Source organism: Temnothorax americanus, unplaced genomic scaffold, assembly GCF_048541705.1.
Source record: "Temnothorax americanus isolate GAGA-0224 unplaced genomic scaffold, ASM4854170v1 Scaffold268, whole genome shotgun sequence".
NCBI classification, from domain to species: Eukaryota; Metazoa; Arthropoda; class Insecta; order Hymenoptera; family Formicidae; genus Temnothorax; species Temnothorax americanus.
Window position 1 is genome coordinate 8069 of NW_027509409.1, and position 23843 is coordinate 31911.

The following is a 23843-nucleotide window of genomic DNA, read 5'->3' on the forward strand; positions in this document are numbered from 1 at the left end:
CCACGTCTGTGCGTTATGAGCCACGTGCTGACCGGGCAATATTTTTCTTATAAATGGCTAACGGGGCAATGGCAAACCCACTTGAAGTAGACAAATGTCTGAGGTAAGTAAACATGACCTATTGCGGTTGCTCGCTATACTTATATTATTATTGACATTGAAAATTGTTCGAACTAATGTCCTATATGACGATTCCCATGGCGACATTTGGTGTCCTACGGCTCGAATGGGGTGGCGCCTCCGGAGTCCTGGCGCCACGTTTTCTAGGGAGTTTTCTCTCCCTAACGATTTTGCCGAACCATGTTAATCTGCACATTCACCGTTCGTTCCGCTCACGCGTTCAGTTCACGTTGTATCGTACTGAAATATACTTGTCGTACATTTACTCAGTTCTCTTTCCTTCTTCGATAGCCATCACTGCGTATTCGACGTTCCTCGTATTCCGTAATAGGTTATGGGCCCAGGCATACAGCCGTCGAAAGATTACAGTAAAAATCGCGTGTGATATACAGGGAAGAAAGCATGGCATCTTCGTCCGTGAGAATCGAATTGCTCAACAAAAAGAATTTCGACACATAGAAGATCCAAATGGAGGCACTCCTTATAAAGAACGACGCATGGAAATACGTTGGTGGAGATGCCGTAAAGCCTGAACTCATCGAAGGAGACAAACGATCTGTAGCGGAAGTCAAGAAATGGGAAACAGCGGATTAAGAGGAGAAATCCGACATAATTCTCTCGATAAGCCCAACTGAACTTAAACAGGTGAAAGGCTGTAATACGGCAAGGGAAGTATGGAATAAGCTGTCGTCGATTTATCAATCAAAAGGCCCCGCTAGAAAGGCCACTCTGCTGAAACATTTAACGCTACAGCGAATAGAAGACGACGAAGACGTGCGCGAATATTTACGTAAATTCTTTGATACGGTGGATAAGCTCAGTGACATGGAAGTGGACATAAATCCGGACTTATTAACAGTGATGTATAGCCTTCCGCCGTGCTTTGAAAACTTTCGGTGCGCGATAGAATCACGCGACGAATTGCCGACGCCGGAATTGCTTCGCGTAAAGATGTCGGACATAAAGTAGCCGAATGTCATTCACGCACGGAAGATAGTCAAGTGTCCCCGAAGAGCCCCGAAAAGGTGAAGATGGCCGACACCGACGACATGTGCGTGTTCGTGTGTGCGCAGACAATGAATCCGGTTGAACAGGAAGTGTTCCGAGCAAGAGTTGTAACACGTGCCAAGAGGTGATGTTTGGACAGTGGATGCACCACTCATTTGTGCAGTGACTTGAATAAATTCGTGCATTTCGAGAATGTTACAGCTAACAGATTAAACCTCGCCAACAATATGACTACGATTCAACGTCTGGAAGATGCTCTACACGTGCTCGACTTGCGGACCAATCTATTGTCGGTTAGCAAGATTACCGACAGAGGCTTCAAGGTAATTTTCGATGGTAAATCAGCGCATGTGATCGACCGAAACGGTCTTACGAAGCTTGAAGCGACTCGCGTTAACGGATTATATTATCTTAATGAGAATGGACACGAATGCAAGTCTGCCGCCGTAACCAAACTCGACAGAGGATTGGCTAAAGGATCCATGGAGATCTGGCACCGTAGAATGGGTTATCTTAACCTTAAAGATCTTTCAACGTGTGACCGCAACGGAACCGTACACTGAATGAATATTAAAGATCCCGAGCATGATTTTAGGTGCAAGATTTGTATTCGCGGAAAAATGACAAGGTCTTTGTTCCCCAAGAAATCGGAAAAACAGACAGAACTTTTGGAATTAATCCACTCAGACGTTTGCGGACCTATGAGAATCGAATCGATCGGAAAATCGCAATACTTCGTAACTTTTATTGACGATCATTCACGATGGTGCGTAGTGCGAATGATTAAGAGCAAAAATGAGGTGTTTAATGAGTTCAAACATTTTAAAGCTCTCGTCGAAAATCAGACTGGACGCAGGATAAAGTATCTCCAAACGGACAACGGCAAGGAGTACGTCAATCGAGAATTCAACGATTTCCTAAAAAAGAGTGGGATTAGGCGCAGGTTGACAGTAACACATACTCCGGAGCAGAATGGGATCGCCGAGAGGAAAACCGGACTCTCGTGGAAATGGGTAGATGCCTCCTGATCCAATCGAAGCTGCCTCCGTCGTTCTGGGATGAGGCTATTAATACGGCAAGCTACATAAGCAACCGGTGTCCGACCAGTAGTCTTGGCGGTAAAACGCCGTACGAAAAATGGATAAGAAAGGCACCTAATGTCGAACATTTTCAAGAATTTGGCTGTCTTGTTTACTCGTTGGATAGAGAGCCGAATAAAGAGAAATTCCAGTCACGATCCGAGAAAGGAATTTTTGTAGGATACGCCAAGAATTCCAAAGCTTATAGAGTATGGATTCCAAACGAGCGCAAAAATAGACATATTAAGAGACGTGGAATTTATCTATAATAAAAAAAGTCATGTTTACCGAGAAGTGAGCTTTGCAAGTTAGTCCAGTCAAATTAGACAAAAAAAAGGCTTTTGCTCGGAAGTGAAGCGGTATCAATGAAACCTTTTTAGGGTTGTTGGGGAGATGTAGAAGAGCTTATTTCTGAGTTGTCGGGTTAATCGGACCGATGGGTTTTTAAGGAGGGGAGGGGGAATAAAAAATTTCGTTTTTTCGCAATAACTCGGCGAATTTTGACCGTACATGATTTACTAACCTTTTATTTTGTAGCTCTTTTAAAGCCCTACAATTCATTTCGTGAAGACCCTAACTTAAAATCAATATTTGTCGAGTTCTAGCCGGTGAAAGTGGGAAAAAATGTATTTTGTCGCGGTTTTTTGCGTTTATCTTGTTTCCATTAATAGATAGAAATATACCGCCACTGACAAAGTTGTAGGGCTTAAAGAGACCTACAAAACGAGGGGTCAGTCGTTCAGATTCGTTAAAAATTGAGCCCAGGGAAGCCTCTGGAAGTCGCGCTTTTAACACGTGGCCGATCGTCGCTGGCGGCGGCGCGCCGCCGCGATGACGATCGGCCATGCGACGACGCGTCGCATGTCGAGTCGAGTGCGCTCGGGACTCGCTAGAACTCGACAAATATTGATTTTAAGTTAGGGTCTTCAGGAAATGAATTGTAGGGCTTTATAAGAGCTACAAAATGAGGGGTTAGTAAATCATGTACGGTCAAAATTCGCCGAGTTATTGCGAAAAAACAAAATTTTTCATTCCCCCTTCTCCCCTTAAAAACCCATCGGTCCGATTAGCCCGACAACTCAGAAATAAGTTCTTCTACATCCCTCCAACAACCCTAAAAAGGTTTCATTGATACCGCTTCACTTCCGAGCTCAAATGTCTAATTTGACTGGACTAAGTCGAATATCTCGCACGTAGTGTTGCCGCTTTTCCGCGTGCGTGATTGGCTGGCGCGGTCGAGATTGACGGCGATCGCGAGATCGCGGCGAGTTTGGCGAGTTTCGCGTGTGTTAAATCGTGCGACGTGACGTGTGTTCGCGTGGTGTCTCGCGAGGTTAGTAGGATTTTTTTTAATATGATGAATATATGTGTGTGTGATGATATTGGTAAATAAATATATATATTATAAATTATATTTTTTAATATCTTTTAACGTTATCTTCAATGTTTTTAGCATAATAGAAGTCAATGACGTGTGTTCGCGTGGTGTCTCGCGAGGTTATAATAATAATACATGATATTATATATTAGTAGGTAAATAAATAAATATATATTATAAATTATATTTTACATTAACATTTTTTAACGTCATCTTTAACGTGTATAACGAGGTCAAGTGTAATTGCAGTATTTCGATATTGATTGACTGTCCGCATTGTGTGAAGATCTGTAGTTGTTACTGTTATATAAACTTTAAATTTTTGAGTACGAATAATGAATATTGAAATATAGCTCATATATGAATTAATTGAACTTATTATTACAGATCGAGTTACATCGAGTGAGAGAGAGGGACAGAGAGAGAGAGGAGGAGAGAGAGAGAGAAATGGTTTCGTTTGTCCTTTTGAAGAGTATGTAAAGAGCTTTCAATGTCGTTTAGAAAACTTTATTAGGTACGTACGTTAGTATCAAAGTATAATTATTTCATATAGGTTATGTTTCGATATTTATTGCTTGCTCGTACAAATCTAAGGTATATGTTACAGTAACCATATATATTTTTAATACAGACAGTAAATTATATTTATCCTTATAATAATATATTTTATGTATAAGCATATGTAAGTAATAATTATTGCTTTTGCATTATGTTGTAATGATGTTGGGTTACGTTCAATTAGTGGAAGTATTTTAATATTTATTATTACATATTTGCATTGTGTGAGAACTCTTTCACGTAACACAATAAAACTGCAACATAATGCATACACTGAATCAATGATTATATATTATGATATATTTTAATGATAAGAATTGTTTTTGTTTAAATAATTATCTGTGAATATAAGAAACTGAATTTTATGCGCATAATATATCATTTATTCTTGTCAGAGAGAAAAAAATAGAGACTAAAAAAAAAAAAGACTAAAAGAGACTAATAAACTAATAGAAAAAATAATATAACGTTTTGAATAAATTGTGATACACCGTTTGTTTCGATTCTGATCAGATTTTTTTTAGGCATATCTGATAAGTTAGTCAATAAGTGATACGAGATGCAAGTAAAAATATTGTAATTGCCTACATGCATCAAAAATCTAACGATTGATCATACATCCTTTAGGATCATACGTAGAAATACTTTGGACGGCAGTGAAGATCGTGTTCGGGATTTACCGCCAAGAGGTGGTCATCAGGGAGGTGCCGGTAATTCAGGGTATATGAGTGGCAAACAAGGTCGTCTTCCAACCTAACGTAGAGATCGTAGATACGAATGTCGTCTTACTACTGATGACGAAGACACTGTTTTACAGCCAGATTTTAATGGTAAGCGGTAGCTTCAAGAAATTCCAGTTTTTATTTTCGAACATATTTTTCACGTAATTTAGTGTTTTTTCTTTTTTTCTTTTTTTCTTTTTTTCCTTTTCTTTTAATTATTATATTATATATATATTTTTACTTTTACTACAGTCTAAGCATACTATATTAAACTTTATGATTTGTAACAATTTGTAGTATGGTATATTTAAGTAAAATATTAAAATTATGTTTATATAACTGGCATGTAAATAAGATAATTTCTTTAACATAAAATAATACATGTAATATTTATACAGGGGAAAATAATCTTTAATCAAGGATTTGTTGGTTGTCCAATTTGTGATATACAAGTTTCGGTGAAGGAATTGAACTTAAAAGTCAGAAGTTATGATCTGCAATCACTCTGCAGTGCAGTAAGTTATACGATACTTGTAAAATTGGTATTATATTGTTCATCTGACCAAATAACTTAATTTTGACAAATATTTAGGTATTAAAGATGAAGGAACACGAATGTAAAGAGATCACGTCAGCGGAAACTCCATCGTTCTTCAATACAATGGACAAAATGCTAAATCTAATGCATGTGACGTTAAAAGAAGCAAAATACATTATGACTATAGTGATGGATCTCAATGTTATATCGCTCGCGCTTCAAATCATTTGTTTAGCAGGTACATTCGTTATATATATATTTCTTATTTTACTTATAAAATATAATAATGCAATTATAATTAAATAATGAATGAATATAGGTAACATTTTATCAAGGACGCTATTAGGCGGAAGAGCGGAGAGAAACGAATATGCATGTAACAACAGATATTCGTTTAATTTGAAAGATTACATAACGCTGGATAAGAAAATTGAAAAGAAAGGGCGAGGCGATGGTGAGATCTCAATATATTTTTATATATTGTCGTTATTACGAAACTAGATATATGTTAAATGACACGCGTAGGAAAAAAAGCTGCGGCGTATGCTGGAGGCCTCGTACTTGATTCGAAGAAAGGTTTCTATGACAAGCTGGAACTGTTGATGAGCTTCAATTTTTGGTATTGTACAAGATGTATTAATCCGAGTATTATACAAGAGTACAATTTGTGTTTTACCATCGTGCCCAGTGCGGCGTATGCTGACGTCGAGGTAATTTTCTTATATACAAACAATATCATGAAATAAATATCTGGACTAAAACATAATTTACACAGTGCAGCAATTAAATATTCTCGAGTTAAATCTGGAGTCAGGTATGATCCCGACGGAGATTTACAAATTAGTCAAAAGCAGACAGCAGATCAAGCAACTCATGAAAGCGCCGAATTTATTGCCAGAACAGAAAATGGATTACTATATCAGGCAAATGGCGTTGAACTTCACAGCCAATTCCATGTATGGATGCTTGGGGGCGATGCATTATCGATTTTACGCTAAAGGTCTCGCCGCTCTGATAACAGGTAAGACGCGAAATATTGCATATTTAAAACGCCGATAACATGAAGCATAATATATTGTTGCGCCCGTGCCGTGACACCCGTTACCCGTGGGCTGAACTTGGCTGCGCTCTGCGGAAGCTTCGAGTCGAAGCGCGTCCCTTGACAACGGGACATATTTAATTTATTGATTTATTGATTTTCGGTAGGGCTGTGAGATTTTGTTCTTGAACAGCTGGACCGTTCGGACGTGTTCACGAGCTCTATTGTAAAAACTATATTTGCTGATTAAACCAGTTCTCTTCCATCCGAGAGTACTTATTCCCGGCAACGGGATTGCGCGCCGCGTTCGCGAGTGTGTGTGCGCGAGTGAGTGAGCAGCGAACGCGCGGACGAGCACAACAATATTATATAATACAATTTTTTTTACATAGGGCTTTAGCCTAGGAGGAGGACGAGGATAAAGCGAAAAGGAAGGAGCAATGTAAAGAACGCAAAGAAAAAGAACGAGAAAAGAAACGTGACGAAGATGATGGCAAAGGAAAGTGGGAAACCGTTAAAAGCGGCGTGGCTATTCCCTTCGAGAAACCGAAGATGCTCGTCAAGGACGTAGAAATTAATATTGGTGCGGTGTTGAAGAAACTTTCTGAGATAATTGCAGCTTTACTATACTAAGTTATAAAATAGATATGATTAATTGTTTTAAATTGATTATCAACATTTATTAAAAATCAGTTATCATGCAATTTAAAACAGTTTGTTTCTTCTTTCGGATATGATAACAACTAATTAGACGTGTCTTATGAATTTTGCAAAATTACATGGTGGTTGATGCAATATATCGACACTTAATAAAATAGCTATTATTTTATCTGAATATTCTTATGGCAGCCAAAAAACTGAGATATCCCCCAACTTGCTTGTTTCAGATACATTTATATTGATGTAATTTGTGCATAATTCAAGAATAAAACATTTCTGTACATAAATTGGCAATTGGTACGATAAATCTTTTCTTTAATATAAATAATGCGACATATTTTACTTTCTTTTAAAATTATAGGAATAGTATCTTTTCCCTCCTCCTCTCTTTCTCTCTACCTCTTTCGCTCACTTAATAATTACACGCCCGGGGGTATACTCAAGTAGTTAGATTGAATTATTTCAATTAAACTTGTTTAATTATAATTTTATATATTTTATTATAGCGTTTTCGATTTGTGACTCAAACCGACTCGGGTCGCATCAATGGACATGGAATACATACATAGATATGTATGTATTCCATGTCCATTGATGCGATCTGAGTCGGGTCGAGTAGTAAATCGAAAACGCCATTAGTTGTTTACGTGTATCGAGAAGTGAGCGTTTCGATTCAAATATCTCGCGTCGTAGTGTTGTCGCTTTTTGATTGGTCGGTCGAAGCCGGCGATCGCGGGATCGCGGCGACTTTCGCGAGTTTCGCGCCTGTGCGTCGTGTGATCGTGATGTGATCGCGTCGTGTCGTGAGGTTAATTTTGACGTGATCTCTCATTATTAATTACAATTGTTTAATTTCGAATTTCGGTTGCGTCTTTACTCAAAAATCAAAGTGCTACGAAGTTATGGGTGTCGCAAAAGGCGAAATATCAGCAAGTCGCCGGAGAGAGGTAATGACAGTCGTGATCGTTACTATGTTTAGGCGGGCGTTACTTCTGTAGTAATTTACGATAATTAACTCGTTTACGCGGGATGAATTATTATCAGTTACTACAGAATCCTCATTTACACGTGGAGAATTATCATATAAGTTACAGAAGTAACGCTCGCGTAAACGTAGTATATGACAGATAGTGTGTGTGTGTGTGTATGTACGTAAGCGTGTGCGTGTGTGTGTGTGTGTATGTGTGTGTGTATGTGTGTTGTGCGTGTGCGTGTGTATGTGCGTGCGTGTGTATGTGCGTGCGTGTGTGTGTGTGTGTGTGTGTGTGTGTGTGTGTGTGTGTGTGTGTGTGTGTGTGTGTGTGTGTGTGTGTGTGTGTGTGTGTGTGTGTGTGTGTGTGTCCGGAGTTTGATCAAAATAACTATTTATAAATCTTTGTGTTCATTGTTGCATTGCAGAAGACTACAATCGATGGCGAAGATGACAGTGAAAGCGAATCTGACTGGAACAGCGATTCAGACAGTGAGAGCACAAGTAACGATGACCACTATCAAAATATTCGCGTTTCATCAAAAAGTACGTTCTCTCAACTTATAAAATTGAGTAAAATTATTTTCTACTTAATGAAAAATAATAAATTTAACGATATATTTTATGACACCATAATTTTCTTTTTTTACATAAGAGCCTAGGAGGAGGACGATTAACCTCGCGACACGACTCGAGCTATTACATCTCGATCACACGACGCACACGCACACATGACAAAGGCAAATATCAAAATATTCGCGTTTCATCAAGAAGTACGTTCTTTCAATCTATAAAATTGAATACAATTATTTTCCATTTAATAAAAAATAATAAATTTAACAATATATTATATGACACCATAATTTTTTTTTTACATAGGGTTTTAGTTCAGGAGGAGGACGAGGATAAAAGTGAAGAGGAAGGAGCAATGTAAAGAACGCAAAAAAAGAGAACGAGAAAAGAAACGTGACGAAGATGATGGCAAAAAAAAAGTGGGAAATCCTGGGTGTCGTGGCTATTCCCTCCAAGAAACCGAAGATGTTCGTCAAGGACGTAGAAATTAATATTGGTGCGGTGTTGAAGAAACTTTCTGAGATAATTACAGCTTGTGGTAAAAAACGTACGTACAGACGGGAGCAAATAGAGCTTTTGCACGAGCTACAATTGATAGGCGACGTTCATACTTTCGGCCCGGTTATAATCATAAAGATTAAGTTTTCCATTGTGTCTTTTATATTTGATTACAATCCAAAAGTTTCTGATGCTATAAAGCCGGAGTATTGGTCGAAGTACGTATTTGTGTATAAAATAGATATATGTATGTACGTATGTGTAATGTAAATTTATAAGTCCTCTAAAATAGAAGATTTAAAATAAGCAAGTATGAAATAGATAAATATTGTTGTTACAGAATATTGGAGCGTATTATGGTAATAGCGAAACAATAATGGAAGAAATGCAAAAGTTTGAAATGACGCTGTATAAAATAGATGATTGTGTGTTGACACTGGTGGAACGTTTCGATGAGGAATTCATAAAGTTGTTGAAGGAATGTGATTTACACAGTAATGAATACGTGGAAAGGTAATACTTTTTGAGATAAATTATGCGAAAAATATTTTTAACATAAATATAAATACAGTTATAATTGATAACATATATGGAGGGTTGGTAATTCTTCAGTTTAGCTACAGCAGCACAAAAAACGATGAATTTAGGCTCATTGCCATAGTGGTGTAAGTCAATTTTTTTATTACTTTTTTTTCTTCTTTCAACATATCTGCGTGTGTAGATTGCATCTATAAACTTAACTTGATAGGTTAAGAAAGGTGACTTACACCACTATGGTTTTAATTCCATATCTATATACATAAGTCACGTCGTCTGTCTGTCTGTATGTACGCGAACTACTTCCACATTTATGGACCGATTCTCACGAAATTGGTCTCAAAATCTCGCAAATTTTTCGGGAATGAAAATGTCGTGGTTTTTTTGGCTACCGATTTTTTGGAAACCGATTTTTTTAATTTTTCTAATTTTCGGGTAATAATCGACCGAATCTCATTTGTTGGTGGACCGAATTTTTACCAAGGGTACATGAAATAGGGGTAGAATTTTCCGGTAAGTGCCATAAAGTGTATAGTTTTTTGCTACCGATTTTCTGGCAACCGATTTTTTTAAATTTTCTAATTTTTGGGAAATAATCGACCGAATCTCATTTGTTGGTGGGCCGAATCTTTATCGAAGCCACATGAAATAGGGGTAGAATTTCCCGGGGAGTACTGCCATCTATATATATAAGTCACGTCTGTCTGTCTGTCTGTCTGTCTGTCTGTACGCGAACTACTCATTCGTTAGTGGACCAAATTTTTACCAAAAGTATATGAAACAGGGGTAGAATTTCCCGGGGATGAAAATGTCGCGGCCAATTTTTTGCTACCAATTTTCTGGAAATCGATTTTTTTAATTTTTCTAATTTTTCGGGAAATAATTGACTGAATTTAAAAGAATTGTATATGAAACAGAGATAGAATTTTCCGGGAGTGCTATAAAGTGTATAATTTTTTGTTACCGATCTTTTTGGAAGCCGGTTACAAAATTTTTTCAATTTTTCGGAAATTAATTGACCGAATCGCAAAAAATTGTATACGAAGTAAGGGTAGAATTTCCCGGAAATTGCATTAAGTGTATAATTTTTTGTTACCGATTTTTTTGGAAACCGGTTCCAAAATTTTTCCAATTTTCCTGGAAATAATTGACCGAATCTCAAAGAATTGTATATGCTAATATTTTTAAAACCACGAGTTTAATTTTTTATTAATATACTGATTTTCTTATAACGTACGTTTCTGATTTTTGTTTAAAAAAATATACGTGATTTTTTTAAAAATGTACATTAGAAGACGGTCAGGATGATCTATTGCTAAGAGCAGCACTAAATTATGAAATAAAGAAAGCTGCAAAGGCAAAAAAAAATAAATCTTTTTTTTATAATTTTCGGTAATTAAATTGTTTATAGGGCGATTCGTTTTAAATGAAATATGTTGTATGTAGGATTTGTTACCGATTTTCTGGAAACCGGTTTTCCTAATTTTTCGGGAAATAATTGACCAAATTTCAAAGAGTTTATGAAACAGGGGTAGAATTTTCCGGAGAGTGCTATAAAGTGTACAATTTTTGGTAGCCGATTTTTTTGGAAGCCGGTATCAGAAATTTTTCAAATTTTTCGGGAATTAATCAGTCACTTTAATTCGTGACTGTCGCGAGCAATTAAGACCGGTTTTTGAAAACCGGTTACGAAATTTTTTCAATTTCTCGGAAAATAACAAGTAGTTCGCGGTCAGACAGACAGACATACAGACGTCAGGTACTTATATATATAGATAGGGGTCGAAAGAACTAAAGAATGTAATAGAATTAGAAAAATTGCTAATAGTAAAGTGGTTTACGATTTCTGTTAAAAAAAAATATACGTGATTGCTCCAATTTCCGCATACTTTGAGATATCAAATTGAATTTTTTTTATGGATAATTTTTTTAATGGATAATTTTTATGGATAATTTTTTGTTAACGATTTTTAGAAACCGGTTTGGAAATTATTAAAATTTTGAAAAATAATAATTATTAATTGACCGATTTTTTTTAAACCGGTGCCAAAATTTTTCTAATTTTTTGTTGATAATTTTGATGAAATTGGTACCAAAAAATTACTAATTTTATGGAGATGGCTACTATAGGATTGAAAATTGGGTTTTATGGAGTTCTATTGGTGCTTTTAATTAATGAGTGAGTTTGGGGAGAGGAGAACGCCCGCTTCGCACGGGCGAAAAATCTGGTATCTATATATATAAGTCACGTCTGTCTGTCCGTCTGTCTGTCTGTACGCGAACTACTCATTCGTTAGTGGACCGAATTTTCATCAAAAGTATATGAAACAGGGGTAGAATTTTCCGGGGATGAAAATGTCGCGGCCAATTTTTTGCTACCAATTTTCTGGAAACCGATTTTTCTAATTCTTCTAATTTTTCAAGAAATAATTGACCGAATTTAAAAGAATTATATATGAAACAGGGATAGAATTTTCCGGGGAGTGCTATAAAGTGTATAATTTTTCGTTATCGATCTTTTTGGAAGCCGGTTACAAAATTTTTTCAATTTTTTGAAAATTAATTAACCGAATCGCAAAGAATTGTATATAAAATAAGGGTAGAATTTCCCGGAAATTGCATTAAGTGTATAATTTTTCGTTACCGATCTTTTTGGAAACCGGTTCCAAAATTTTTCAAATTTTTCTGGAAATAATTGACCGAATCTCAAAGAATAGTATATGCTGACACACACATACACGCGCGCACACATATAATTTATTCATTAAGCCTAAATTTTGCTAAAATCACTCTTTATAGGTGATATAGTTTATATTTTTTTACGTGTCATTTTATGATAATTGACTATATACATAAGTAACTGGTTTCATATGTTAAATGTCATCAGATGAAATAAAACCGAATGAAATATATATGGATATGGAAAATGTGATTATAAGTGAAACAAATGGATAAAATACAAAGTGTTATCAGTGGTGAAATAAATTAACAGAGTGCATTAGAAAATGGCAACACGAACAGCATGAGCGAAATAAATAGAAGAAAAATAGAAGAATCTAGAAATGGTAAATACTAAATAATATTTATTTCTTTTTTTAGTTAATATATCTCTCTTTTTTTTCTCCTTATTTTAGTAAATATACTTCTTTCCTTCTCCCTATTTTAGTAAATATACTTATACTTATATATATATATATATATATAGATAGATATATTTATAGATATATAAAGATTTATTTATAATTATAGATATCAGCATGGATATCAGCATAGATGAAATGCAACCGAATGAAATTGAAAACGTGATTATAAATGAAACAAATCAACATAGTGAAAATGGCAGTACGAGCAGTATAAGTGAAATAAATAGAAGAGAATTGGAAATTCTAGAAGATTTTAGAAATGGTAAATAATAAACAAAAATTAATATTTTTTTTTTGTTTTTTACTTATTTTATTTTTTTCTTTTTTCTATTTTAATAAATTTTATAAATGATAAATTAAATAATAAATAAATGGTAAATAAAATGGTTATTGTTTAGTAATTAAAAATAATAATTAATTGGTTTTTTCCACTTTTTATAATTTTACAGATGAGCATGATCATCTATTAGTAAATTATGGCATGCGTTTTACTTTTTAATAGCATAAATAAAATTATACTCAATATAAAAGTTTCAAAAAATAATTGTCTTCAGAAAAATTGCGATTCTTAATAATGAATTAAAATTATGTCTAGACATAATAAAAATTGACGAATTAAAATTATGTCTAGACATAATAAAAATGGGTTCATTTTTATTATGTCTAGACATAATTTTAATTCGTCAATTTTTATTTTTATTATGTCTAGACATAATAAAAATGGGTTTATTTTTATTATGTCTAGACATAATAAAAATTGGATGAATTAAAATTATCTGTACACAAAAATAAAAACAAATTTTTATTATGTCTAGACATAATTTTAATTCATCTAATTTTTATTATGTCTAGACATAATTAAAATTGAGAATTAAAATTATGTTATGACATAATTTTAATGCACTGAATGAAAATGATGTTTAAACACATATTTCTTTTAAATTCTGAATTAAAATTATGTCTAGACATAATAAAAATTGGATGAATTAAAATTATGTCTGACATAAAAATAAATCCGCATTTTTATTATGTGTACACATAATTTTAATTCATTTTTATTATGTCTTAACATAATTTTAATTCTGCCGCTAGGGAATTTTTAAGTCGATTCTTATGAATCAAACTTGAATTCGATGTCTAGGTATCCCAGGTTGCCGATAACGAGGTCCAGATAGTGCGCTTCATAGTTTTCGGTATCCAGGTGTAATCGTACGTTGAACTTGATGTCTACGTGTCCCAGGTTGCCGATGACGAGGTCCAGATAGCGCGCTCCGTAGTTTTCGGTGTCTAGGTGTATTAATACTTTGAATTCGATGTCCACGTGTCCCAGGTTGCCGATGACGAAATCCAGATAGCGCGCTCCGTAGTTTTCGGTATCTAGGTGTATTGATACTTTGAATTCGATGTCCACGTGTCCCAGGTTGCCGATGACGAGGTCCACATAGCGCGCTCCGTAGTTTTCGGTGACTAGGTGTATTAATACCTTGAATTTAATGTTCACGTGTCCCAGGTTGCCGATGATGAGGTCCAGATAATGCATTCCATAGTTTTCCGTGTCCAAGTGTAATAATACGTTGAATTTGATGTCTAATTTTAATGAGATTTGTTAATTAATTTGCCTAAAATTTAGGATAAACGAATCCGTAATTTACATGTTGGCCGGTCGGAATTACGAATTCGTTTTTTCCAAATTTTAGCCAAAATAATTAACAAACCGTATTAAAATTAGACATCAAATTCAACGTATTATTACACTTGGACACCGAAAACTATGGAGTGCACTATCTGAACCTCATCATTAGCAACCTGGGACATCGAATTCAAGGTATTAATACACGTAGACACCGAAAACTACGGAGCGCACTATGTGGACCACGTCATCGGCAACGTGGCACACCTAGACATCGAATTCAACGTATTATTACACCTGGACACCAATAACTATGGAGCGCACTATCTAAACCTCGTCATCGGCAACCTGGGACACCTAGACATCGAATTCAACGTATGATCAAACCTGGACACCGAAAACTATAAAGAGCACTATCTAGAACCCGTCATCGGCAACCTGGGACACGTGGACATCGAATTCAAGGTATCAATACACTTAGACACCGAAAACTACGGAGTGCGCTATCTGGACCTCGTCATCGGCAACCTGGGACACGTGAACATTAAATTCAAGGTATTAATACACCTAGTCACCGAAAACTACGGAGCGCGCTATCTGGACCTCGTCATCGGCAACCTGGGACACGTAGACATCAAGTTCAACGTACGATTACACCTGGATACCGAAAACTATGAAGCGCACTATCTGGACCTCGTCATCGGCAACCTGGGATACCTAGACATCGAATTCAAGTTTGATTCATAAGAATCGACTTAAAAATTCCCTAGCGGCAGAATTAAAATTATGTCAAGACATAATAAAAATGAATTAAAATTATGTGTACACATAATAAAAATTGGATGAATTAAAATTATGTCTGACATAAAAATAATTCCGCATTTTTATTATGTGTACACATAATTTTAATTCATTTTTATTATGTCCACCATAATAAAAATGGGATGAATTAAAATTATGTGTACACATGAAAATAATTCCGCATTTTTATTATGTGTACACATAATTTTAATTCATCCCATTTTTATTATGGTAGACATAATAAAAATTGGATGAATTAAAATTATGTCTGGCATAAAAATAATTCAGCATTTTTATTATGTGTACACATAATTTTAATTCATTTTTATTATGTCTAGACATAATAAAAATTGTATGAATTAAAATTATGTGTACACATAATAAAAATTGTATGAATTAAAATTATGTGTACACATAATAAAAATGCGGAATTATAATAAAAATTGGCTGAATTAAAATTATGTGTAGACATAATAAAAAATTGTATGAATTAAAATTATGTGTACTGTGACGTTGCGGCCCGCCGCTTCGTGGCAGCGCCCCGCCGCCATCACAAGGCGCGGAAATTTGCGCCCAGGGACGAGCCAGAGAGGCGATGACGAGATCTCCAGAGGCCAAAGAGTCGATATCGTTTCCGCGTTTTGACTATTCTTTTATTTTCATGTGTAATTATAATGCGCGCGGCGCCTCACCCACACCACGGCGAATCTTCGAGGGAGTACCGATAGCGAAAGGGGTCCGGGAGGACCAAGGACCGAGGAGGGGTGGCGAGAGCGGAAACTACAGGGATCACGGGCGGCGAGAGCAACGCGGCAGGCGTGCGGCAAAAAGGGCAGCGATGGACAAGGCCACCGATAGCGGGGCCCCGGGTACCGGGGAAAACCCGGCCTCAGCAATCTGCCTCCACGGAATACCGGCCCGCGGGGTGACTGATGACCGCCCCAAGGGCAACCGGAGGCACACCGTCCAGAACAAAGTCCAGTCCGCTGCCCAGGGACAAATTGAAGAAGTCGCTACGCCGCCGAGGGACCGTTGCGCGCCCCCGATGGATCCACCTTACGACGATCCTGCGTTAGAATATCGCGCGAGCTTGCAAGCTCGCTCTCGATTGGTTAGCACGCCCCTACGGAAGGGGGTGCCGCATCGATTCCGTTATCGAGCGAATCTAGCGAGACACTCTCTGGTCGTCCGTCGGCGAGTCCGAACGTTTTCTTAAACTACGCGATAGCCGCCCCGAGTCGGGAAAATCTGTTGCGCTGCGACGATCCTCCGTACGAGGTGACGGCGAGGAGCCCTACGAGGAGACATCACATCGGTGAGGTTGCCCGCAGTAATTAATCGCAAAATGTAACGCCACGACGCCGCCCTCCGGTGCACGCTCTCGTCCGGGATAACGTTGTAATATCGCGACGCGTGCGGTCCCTTGAGACCGCGTATCGAATGGCGATCGACAGCGAGAGCGAAGGGCCTCGGGATGGTATCGTGGCCGCGGAATTGAAGTAAAGACGCGATTGCGAGCCTCTGGAGATCGCGATAGATTCGTGGCGAAATCTGTTACTGCGCGTCCGTTTCGCATAATGTCCGCGCTGGTGGTTGTGCCTCGCGCCTTCCGTATTCCCGGCGTATCAAATTACCAAACATCGCTCTTGCGGAGTTTCGCATGCGTCGGCACATCATTCGCGTTAATCGGCCGTCTGTGAGTGGCTAATTGCCTCAGAGAATCGGGCGTGTTAGGGTAGTTATGTTCGGATGCGTTGTTCGGTGATTGCGTGTTATTATTGCTCGCGGTAATCCCGCACATGTTCCTCGCGTTTCTTCCAGTATTTCGCGCTACGCCGATTGCCTCGGCGTCTCATTTTCGCGTTCGGAAATCACTGAGGACAGTATTGCCTTTGCCCGAATGACTGGCGCTACCTTTGGTCATTTCTCGCGTTAGATTAAGTCCGTATTTTCGCGTTTGTTATAGTATTCCGCGTTTCTTGCGATCGCGCCGAAATTGATTTCGCGTTATTGTGTTGCGTTCGGTCCTCATTACTTTGGGACGTGGCTTACGCCACGATTCATACTTGCGTTAGGCTTAAGATAATTGGAGACAGAATTCTCGCGCGACTCCCGGCGTTGCGTTCACGCACTCCGAGCGTGAGGTATCGTCCTGTCGCGACTTTTTCTGCGAGATCTTATTTTCTAATTCCGTGCTTATTTCGTGTTTACCGTCGATGTTCCATATTACTTGTGAGTTTTGTCATACGGTTCTGAGATAATCGCAGTGCCTTCTGCGCGTTACTATACGATAACGCAGTACCTCGTTTATTCTGGTGTCCGCGCTATTACTAATTCTTTTGTTTCATTTCTGACGCTCGCGCGACTGATGATATGATTTGTCTGACCGACCGAAGCCGACTCGGCTTTTATTGGTTCACGCGCGCATTTCTAATGAATAAATGTTATTTTGATTATTAATCGCTTGAGTTCGGAACCTTATTTATGGCGTGTCACCCCGCCGAATATCGCGCCGCCTTTCATCACCCCCGCCCCAGCCCTTAGGTCGAGCTAGCCGATTCTTCGCACATCCGCACGTCTCGCTTTGCGTCTCGTGTTGGCTTTCTTTCGCGATTTCGCGGACGCGCGTTGACGCGTCTGGCGCCCAACGGTAAATTCGTTTTGCGAAGTGTCGGAGGTGCGAGGGAATCGTCGGAGAGGCCCGTCATCCCGCTCTCCTTACCCCTTTTGATCCGGCACACGTCCCGGAGCGGTTCGGGAGTGAAAAAGTCGTGACAGTACACATAATAAAAATGCGGATTTATTTTTATGTCAGACATAATTTTAATTCATCCAATTTTTATTATGTCTAGACATAATTTTAATTCATACAATTTTTATTATGTCTAGACAATTTTAATTCATACATTTTTTATTCTTTCTAATAAAAATTGGATGAATTAAAATTATGTGGGTATAATTAAAATTCAAAATTTGATCATCTAAACATTTATGTATTTAGATAAAATTTTTATTTGTTGAATCATAATTCTGAATTTTAATTATGTCTTGACATAATAATAATTGTAGGATTAACAATTATGTCCTGCTATAATGAAAATCTGGTTTTATTTTAATACACGTTGTGCGTTGTATTTGAGCATAATTTTAATTTAGTAAATTAAATAATGTCAGGATGCGTAATACAAATTATAAATTATTTTTATATTTGGACAGAATTTTTATTCAGTAAATTATTGTGTCGAAACATAAATTTAGTTTACCGCATTATTGACTCAACATGATAATATTTTAAAAAAATACTATTTATCTAAACCTCCTTAAGCTTTAAATAAGAAAAGTAATACGGAAATAGTCTTTTATAAAAATAAGGTGAATAAATTTTTTCCTTTACTAAGAATGGTTTTATAAAATGATTTACTTTCATAATGCAACGCAAAAATAAAATGCTTCTAAATTTAAATAACTGATGTTGTTTGGTACTCGCGTGTAAATAGTTACTTGTAAATAGTTGTTAGTTGCGTCATTGTATTGTATTCGCGTTAGATTAGTTGCTTAGCATCTTTGTATATATTTGTCTCGTTTACGGTCGGTAACGAGGCTCACTTCGTATTAGCGACTCGCGCGCGACGTTGGCGGATCGCGATCCATTCGATAGTCACTAGGTTTGTTCTTTTCAGCAGAACTTTCTGCACTAGTTCAAAAAGTGTACACTGAAGCGTTCTTTTTACCAGAAGTGACGTCAAGAGTTACTGTTCTTTTCAGTAGTACAACAGAACTTAGTTCAACAGTTCACTGAACTGCTTGCCCCAGGTCTTGAGCAAGTGCAAGCAGTGCAAAGGTGGAAAGTCTGAAATGGCCTGGTTCTTTTCAACTGAACTGCTGCACTAGTTTAGAGGTTAGTTTACTGCCGTAACTTAAAAGGGTAAATATAAAGGATAAATATATGTTTGATATGTATTTTATATTTTAAAGTTTTACTTTTTATAGCGCTATATTAGATCCGAAGGGTGTTAATAGTCAAATTAAGGAGGCTATATTGAGTCCTGGTCAAGGAGATAACGATTCCCCACCAACGCAATCAGGTATATGATTATCAGATGTATAGTGAGAGCTTTATAGAATTTTAATTTTTTAGAATATTAAAAAATGAATATTTTTTAGAATATTAAAAAATGGAAACAACGGGAAATGCATACATTAAAAGGGATGCAGCTGAAAATATTTTGGTTGATGGAAATGGAAATGTTACTTGTGAATCCAAAGGTACGTCAAAATTTATCTAAATATATAAATGAGACAAATAATAAAACGTCAAGCCTAATCTAAAATCTGCAGTAATTAATTTTGTTAAAAGTAATGTGTAAATATATAATAAGTATCCAAATCTACGTTACATTTACTTTATTTATGTTAATACAGTAATTACTGTGGATATTTTCGATTAGGCTTGATGTTTCATTATCTTATTTTGTTTTTTTGTGATTTATAATTCTACCTAATTATATGCGTTTATACGATGCATGTTTATATCCTTTTATCGTGTCTTTTATGTTACTTATTTATTTATTTATTCTTTCAGATGGTGTAATATTTTATTTAAAATATAAAGATATTGACTTTACCTGTGATACGTTGCAATGTTATGTTGATGATAAATTAATGTCTATTACATTACGTCAAAATGTGGAACAGAACGAACAAACAAATGATATAAATAGTTATGATGGAAATTGTAGTCAAGAAAATAATGGTAACGATGAAAATAATGCTAATTATGAAAATAATGCTAATAGAATAAACCAAGATAGAAGAGAGACATTTTTTTGGGATGATGCAACAACTAAACTGTTTTTGGAATTATATGAGAAAAACAGTGATCTCTTAGTGAACAGAAAAATTAAAACCAAGAAAATATTATGGCAAAAAATAACAGAAAGTATGCAAAAACATGGATACAACGTGACACTTGTACAAGTCGAAAATAAATATAAGTCTTTAGAGAGATCGTTCAAAAATATGATTTTAAATAATAATAAAACAGGCAGAGCTCGCATGTCATGTCCATATGAACAGTAAATATTAAATTTATTTCAAACTTAATGTAACTTTATGGATAACATGCAATGAAGTACAATGCGTTGATAATATTTACAGACAGTTAACTAAACTTCTGGGTCATAAGCACAACATTCGACCATTGGCAATATCTGGAAAGCAAGGTCTACTTTTAAGGGATGATGTCCAAATTAGCACAGCTTTGCAAGTTCCTAATCTTGAGGTTCAGACTGATAAGTACGAAATATTATTTAAAAAGATATATTAAATTCTACATATTTATAATTTATATTTATTATTACTTTAATGATAAGACATAACTGTTTTATTTATCCATTGTATACATATTACAGAGCTAATACCTGTGATATGAATAATCAAAATGGAGTTAATTTAAATACAGATGTAAATGTAGAATCAACATCAAATTCAAGGAACACTACATCGGAAATAAATGCAAGCCACACTGAAAATGATTGTTCAAATCAAGTAAGTGTGCTATACATCCTCTCTATTGATATAACTAATATTAATGTAATCTGTAGAACATATATGTATTGTAGACATTGTCACATAGTACGCACAGAAAACAAACGGTTAGAACGACAAGAGTTACAGAAATTTTTCACAAAACGATCGAAAAACTTTTAAGCGATATTCAACATGAAAAGGAGATAAAAAATGAAATACAAACACAGTTAGTAACGGAATATAAAGCAATGAGAAATACATATGAACAATCAGTGAAAAATATAGAGGAACAACTAATAAAGGCAAATCAATTGAGAGAAGAAAGAAATGAATTGTTAAGAGAAATTTATCTGAAAACAAACATTAACATAAATAAGCATTAAAAAAGTTAGAAAGTTAAAAATGTATAATTCAGCAAGAGTACAATTTACAATTTGTCCAAGAGTTCAACGCAGTAAATAAATGCGTGAAATTTTATTTTAATTTAATTTTATTTTTTCGGATTCAGGGAAATTGTCCCACACAAGTTCCTTGCTTTAAGAGCAATCTTATAAATAAAACGTTATTAATGGTTAAGAAATGTTTTGTTTTACATATATATACGCATATATTAATATGCATGTACAAAATACATATAATAAATTACAAATGTTGCATTAAGCGTTTGACTTTTATTTACTCTATTTTTTGATTTGTTTATTTTTTATTTAATTTTATGAACCTTCTCCTTTTTATTGTTAAAATAATATATTTGTATTATAAAAGATAGAAATAAAATAGAGGATAGAATAACAAGAAAAGCAATTGTTTATTTTTTTACATTAATTTAATTGCTGAGATTATTACATTTAATTTTATTGAGATAGTAAATGACATAATTCGTCTCGGATATGCACTCCAGTTTCATGTTCTCTTACTGCTTCATCAAAATTAACACGCAAGTTTTGTGCTTCCATGTCAGGATACTGGTCATTTATTGGCGCTTCAAGATATTGCAAATCTTCAATTTTTGCAATATTATGAAGTACGCAACACGCATGTATCACGCGTACCATACGCACCATATCGCGCAATTTGAAATGATATAGTTGTCTAAAACGTTGCTTGAGACACCCAAATGCGTTTTCAATTATTACCCTGCAGGAACTTAGTTTCTGATTAAATATTCTCTGTGCACGTGTCAGATGTCCGTTATCCCTGTATGGTACAATTAATTCTTTCAAACATGGGTATGCGCTATCTCCAAGCAAAAAATAATTATCTATAAGAAAATGTCTAATGTTAAAATATCAATTTTTTATTATTAGCCTACTTATATTATTTATATAATTTTTCAACTAGCCTGTACACAATTCATGTAAATCGTTACGCAATGAAGAATTTTTGAAAACCCTTGCGTCGTGGACAGAACCAGGATATCCAATGAAAACATCAATAAACTGCATTTTATGATTTACTGTTCCTTGAATATGCAAGGAAAAGTATTGCTTTCGATTAATATAAGAATCTGGATCTTCTCTGGGTTTATCTATTCTAATTTGTGAACCGTCAATAGCACCTGAAAAAAAGAAACATTAGAGCTCAGACACAATGAGAAGAATAAAGAATAAGAAAAAGGAATAAGAAACAAAGAATAAAAGTTTATAGTATCTTATTTCAATACACGTATATTGAAGTAAGATGCGACTATGAATTCCTATTCTTTGTTCCTTATTCCTTTATTCTATTCCTTATTCCTCTCACTGTGTTTAAGTCTTTAAAGTATTCAACATCTTATAGCTTCTGCACACAGGACGTGGAAATGCTTGCCATTCGGTTAGAAGTAACGCAGTAGCCAATAATTTTTTGCTCTTACAGAAAAGCGAAAAAAAAATTTAGCTGCGTTGTAAGCGTTTCTGCGTCCTGTATGCAGAAGCTATTACATGCATAAATATAAACATAATCAATGATATGAGGAAATCTTTTTACGTTACATTACCAATTATACGAGGGAATCCTTTTCTTTCTCTATAATATGTTGCAGTTTCTTCTTTTTCAGCTAATGTTGGATATTTAATGATGTCAGGTGCTAGTAACATTATAAAATTTGTTACTCTCGTTATTATATTGTACAAAGTACTCAGTGTTATTCCAAATCGATCAGCTACATCACGATATGATGCAGTTTGATGTCCTACGAACCACAGGTAACACAATAAATGTTTTTCAGCCGTTATGTTAAGACGTCCAGCATCATCTAAATGTAAAGTTAAATGTCAATTTCCTTCATGTCCAAAATAACACATTCTTGTTATAACACCCACACACGTGCGCGCGCACACAACAGACATATTTTTTATATACATACAAATATTATTATATAAAATTTTATATATACATATAATATACATACCTTGTAAAGAAACAAATATCTCAGATATTCTGAATCGATTTATCAGTTCATACGTCTTTTCTCTTGATATCCGAAAGTGCATAATAAAATCTATCTCATTATAATTCCGAACAATATCTTCTACGTAATTTTGTATTTTTACATGCTCAATTCTTTGAATCATTCCAAAAATTGGATGTATTATCCGTAACTCGTTATGATCTGAAATATAATTATATTAGGTTAGATTGTAGATGATATTTATCTTGTTAACATTAATCAATTTTGCCACATAAAATAATAGTAATTACCATCATCATCTTCATCCCAGATAGGTTCTGCGTACAATAACAGTGGTGGTGGTGGTAAAACAAAATCTTCTTCGTCTGATAAATCAACGTCTTCAATTACGTGTTGCGCCATGTTGATTCTTGCACTGTGGCGTTCTTTTCCTTCCTCTCAGTATTCTTGCACTAGAAAAATTTCTGCTGTACTCGCCAGTTCTAGTTCAGAACCAGTGCAGTACCAGTGCAACTGAAAAGAACAAACCTAATGTTCGCGCGACTCACCCGACTCGTGCTGCCCGCACGCGGGCGGCCACCCCAAGCACGAAGAAGAGGGGCTTCTTCCCGGTGTCTTCGCGAGGCGCAAGCACCGGCACAGTTGTATTTCGTACGCGAGAGAAGACA

At 35.8% G+C, this 23843-nt stretch overlaps 3 protein-coding genes across 6 annotated transcripts in view; all 3 read left to right on the top strand.

Annotated features, from left to right (window-relative positions):
• Positions 1–3394: 3394 nt before the first annotated feature.
• Positions 3395–7390, top strand: LOC143899365 (DNA polymerase alpha catalytic subunit-like). Its single transcript, XM_077409608.1, has 10 exons — positions 3395–3540; positions 3661–3740; positions 3973–4099; positions 4771–4973; positions 5264–5380; positions 5458–5641; positions 5723–5857; positions 5929–6113; positions 6184–6424; positions 6835–7390. Exons 4-10 carry the CDS (start codon positions 4938–4940, stop codon positions 6840–6842), a joined length of 906 nt encoding a protein of 301 aa, XP_077265734.1. The 5' UTR covers positions 3395–3540; positions 3661–3740; positions 3973–4099; positions 4771–4937; the 3' UTR covers positions 6843–7390.
• A 464-nt stretch (positions 7391–7854) lies between these two features.
• Positions 7855–23843, top strand: part of LOC143899364 (uncharacterized) — a 33621-nt gene continuing 17632 nt past the window's right edge. For 2 of the 4 annotated variants that reach the window (XR_013257465.1, XR_013257466.1), the window contains exons 1-5: positions 7856–8049; positions 8501–8618; positions 8728–8845; positions 8952–9361; positions 9484–9656. Coding sequence is in view for 2 of the 4 variants with exons in the window: in XM_077409607.1 (XP_077265733.1) it covers positions 12703–12745; positions 12930–13085; positions 13273–13322 (249 nt within the window). In the remaining 2 variants the exon portion in view is untranslated. Of the gene's footprint in view, positions 8050–8500; positions 8619–8727; positions 8846–8951; positions 9362–9483; positions 9657–12567; positions 12746–12929; positions 13086–13272; positions 13403–23843 lie in introns of those variants that run through there. The other 2 variants (XM_077409607.1, XM_077409605.1) reach the window with 2 other exon arrangements.
• Positions 18935–21444, top strand: LOC143899363 (uncharacterized). The gene is made up of 7 exons (XM_077409604.1): positions 18935–19152; positions 19245–19339; positions 19419–19520; positions 19837–20329; positions 20412–20549; positions 20666–20801; positions 20876–21444. Exons 3-7 carry the CDS (start codon positions 19430–19432, stop codon positions 21164–21166), a joined length of 1149 nt encoding a protein of 382 aa, XP_077265730.1. The 5' UTR covers positions 18935–19152; positions 19245–19339; positions 19419–19429; the 3' UTR covers positions 21167–21444.

Bases quoted from the DNA above. Each gene is read 5' to 3' on its own strand.
- LOC143899365 (XM_077409608.1), top strand. From the start codon at position 4,938: ATGACGAAGACACTGTTTTACAGCCAGATTTTAATG. The intron at 4,974-5,263 runs GTAAGCGGTAGC...ATATTTATACAG, and splicing joins TTTACAGCCAGATTTTAATG to GGGAAAATAATCTTTAATCA. The intron at 5,381-5,457 runs GTAAGTTATACG...ACAAATATTTAG, and splicing joins TGCAATCACTCTGCAGTGCA to GTATTAAAGATGAAGGAACA.
- LOC143899363 (XM_077409604.1), top strand. From the start codon at position 19,430: ATGGAAACAACGGGAAATGCATACATTAAAAGGGATGCAGCTGAAAAT. The intron at 20,550-20,665 runs GTACGAAATATT...TACATATTACAG, and splicing joins CTTGAGGTTCAGACTGATAA to AGCTAATACCTGTGATATGA. The intron at 20,802-20,875 runs GTAAGTGTGCTA...TATGTATTGTAG, and splicing joins AAAATGATTGTTCAAATCAA to ACATTGTCACATAGTACGCA.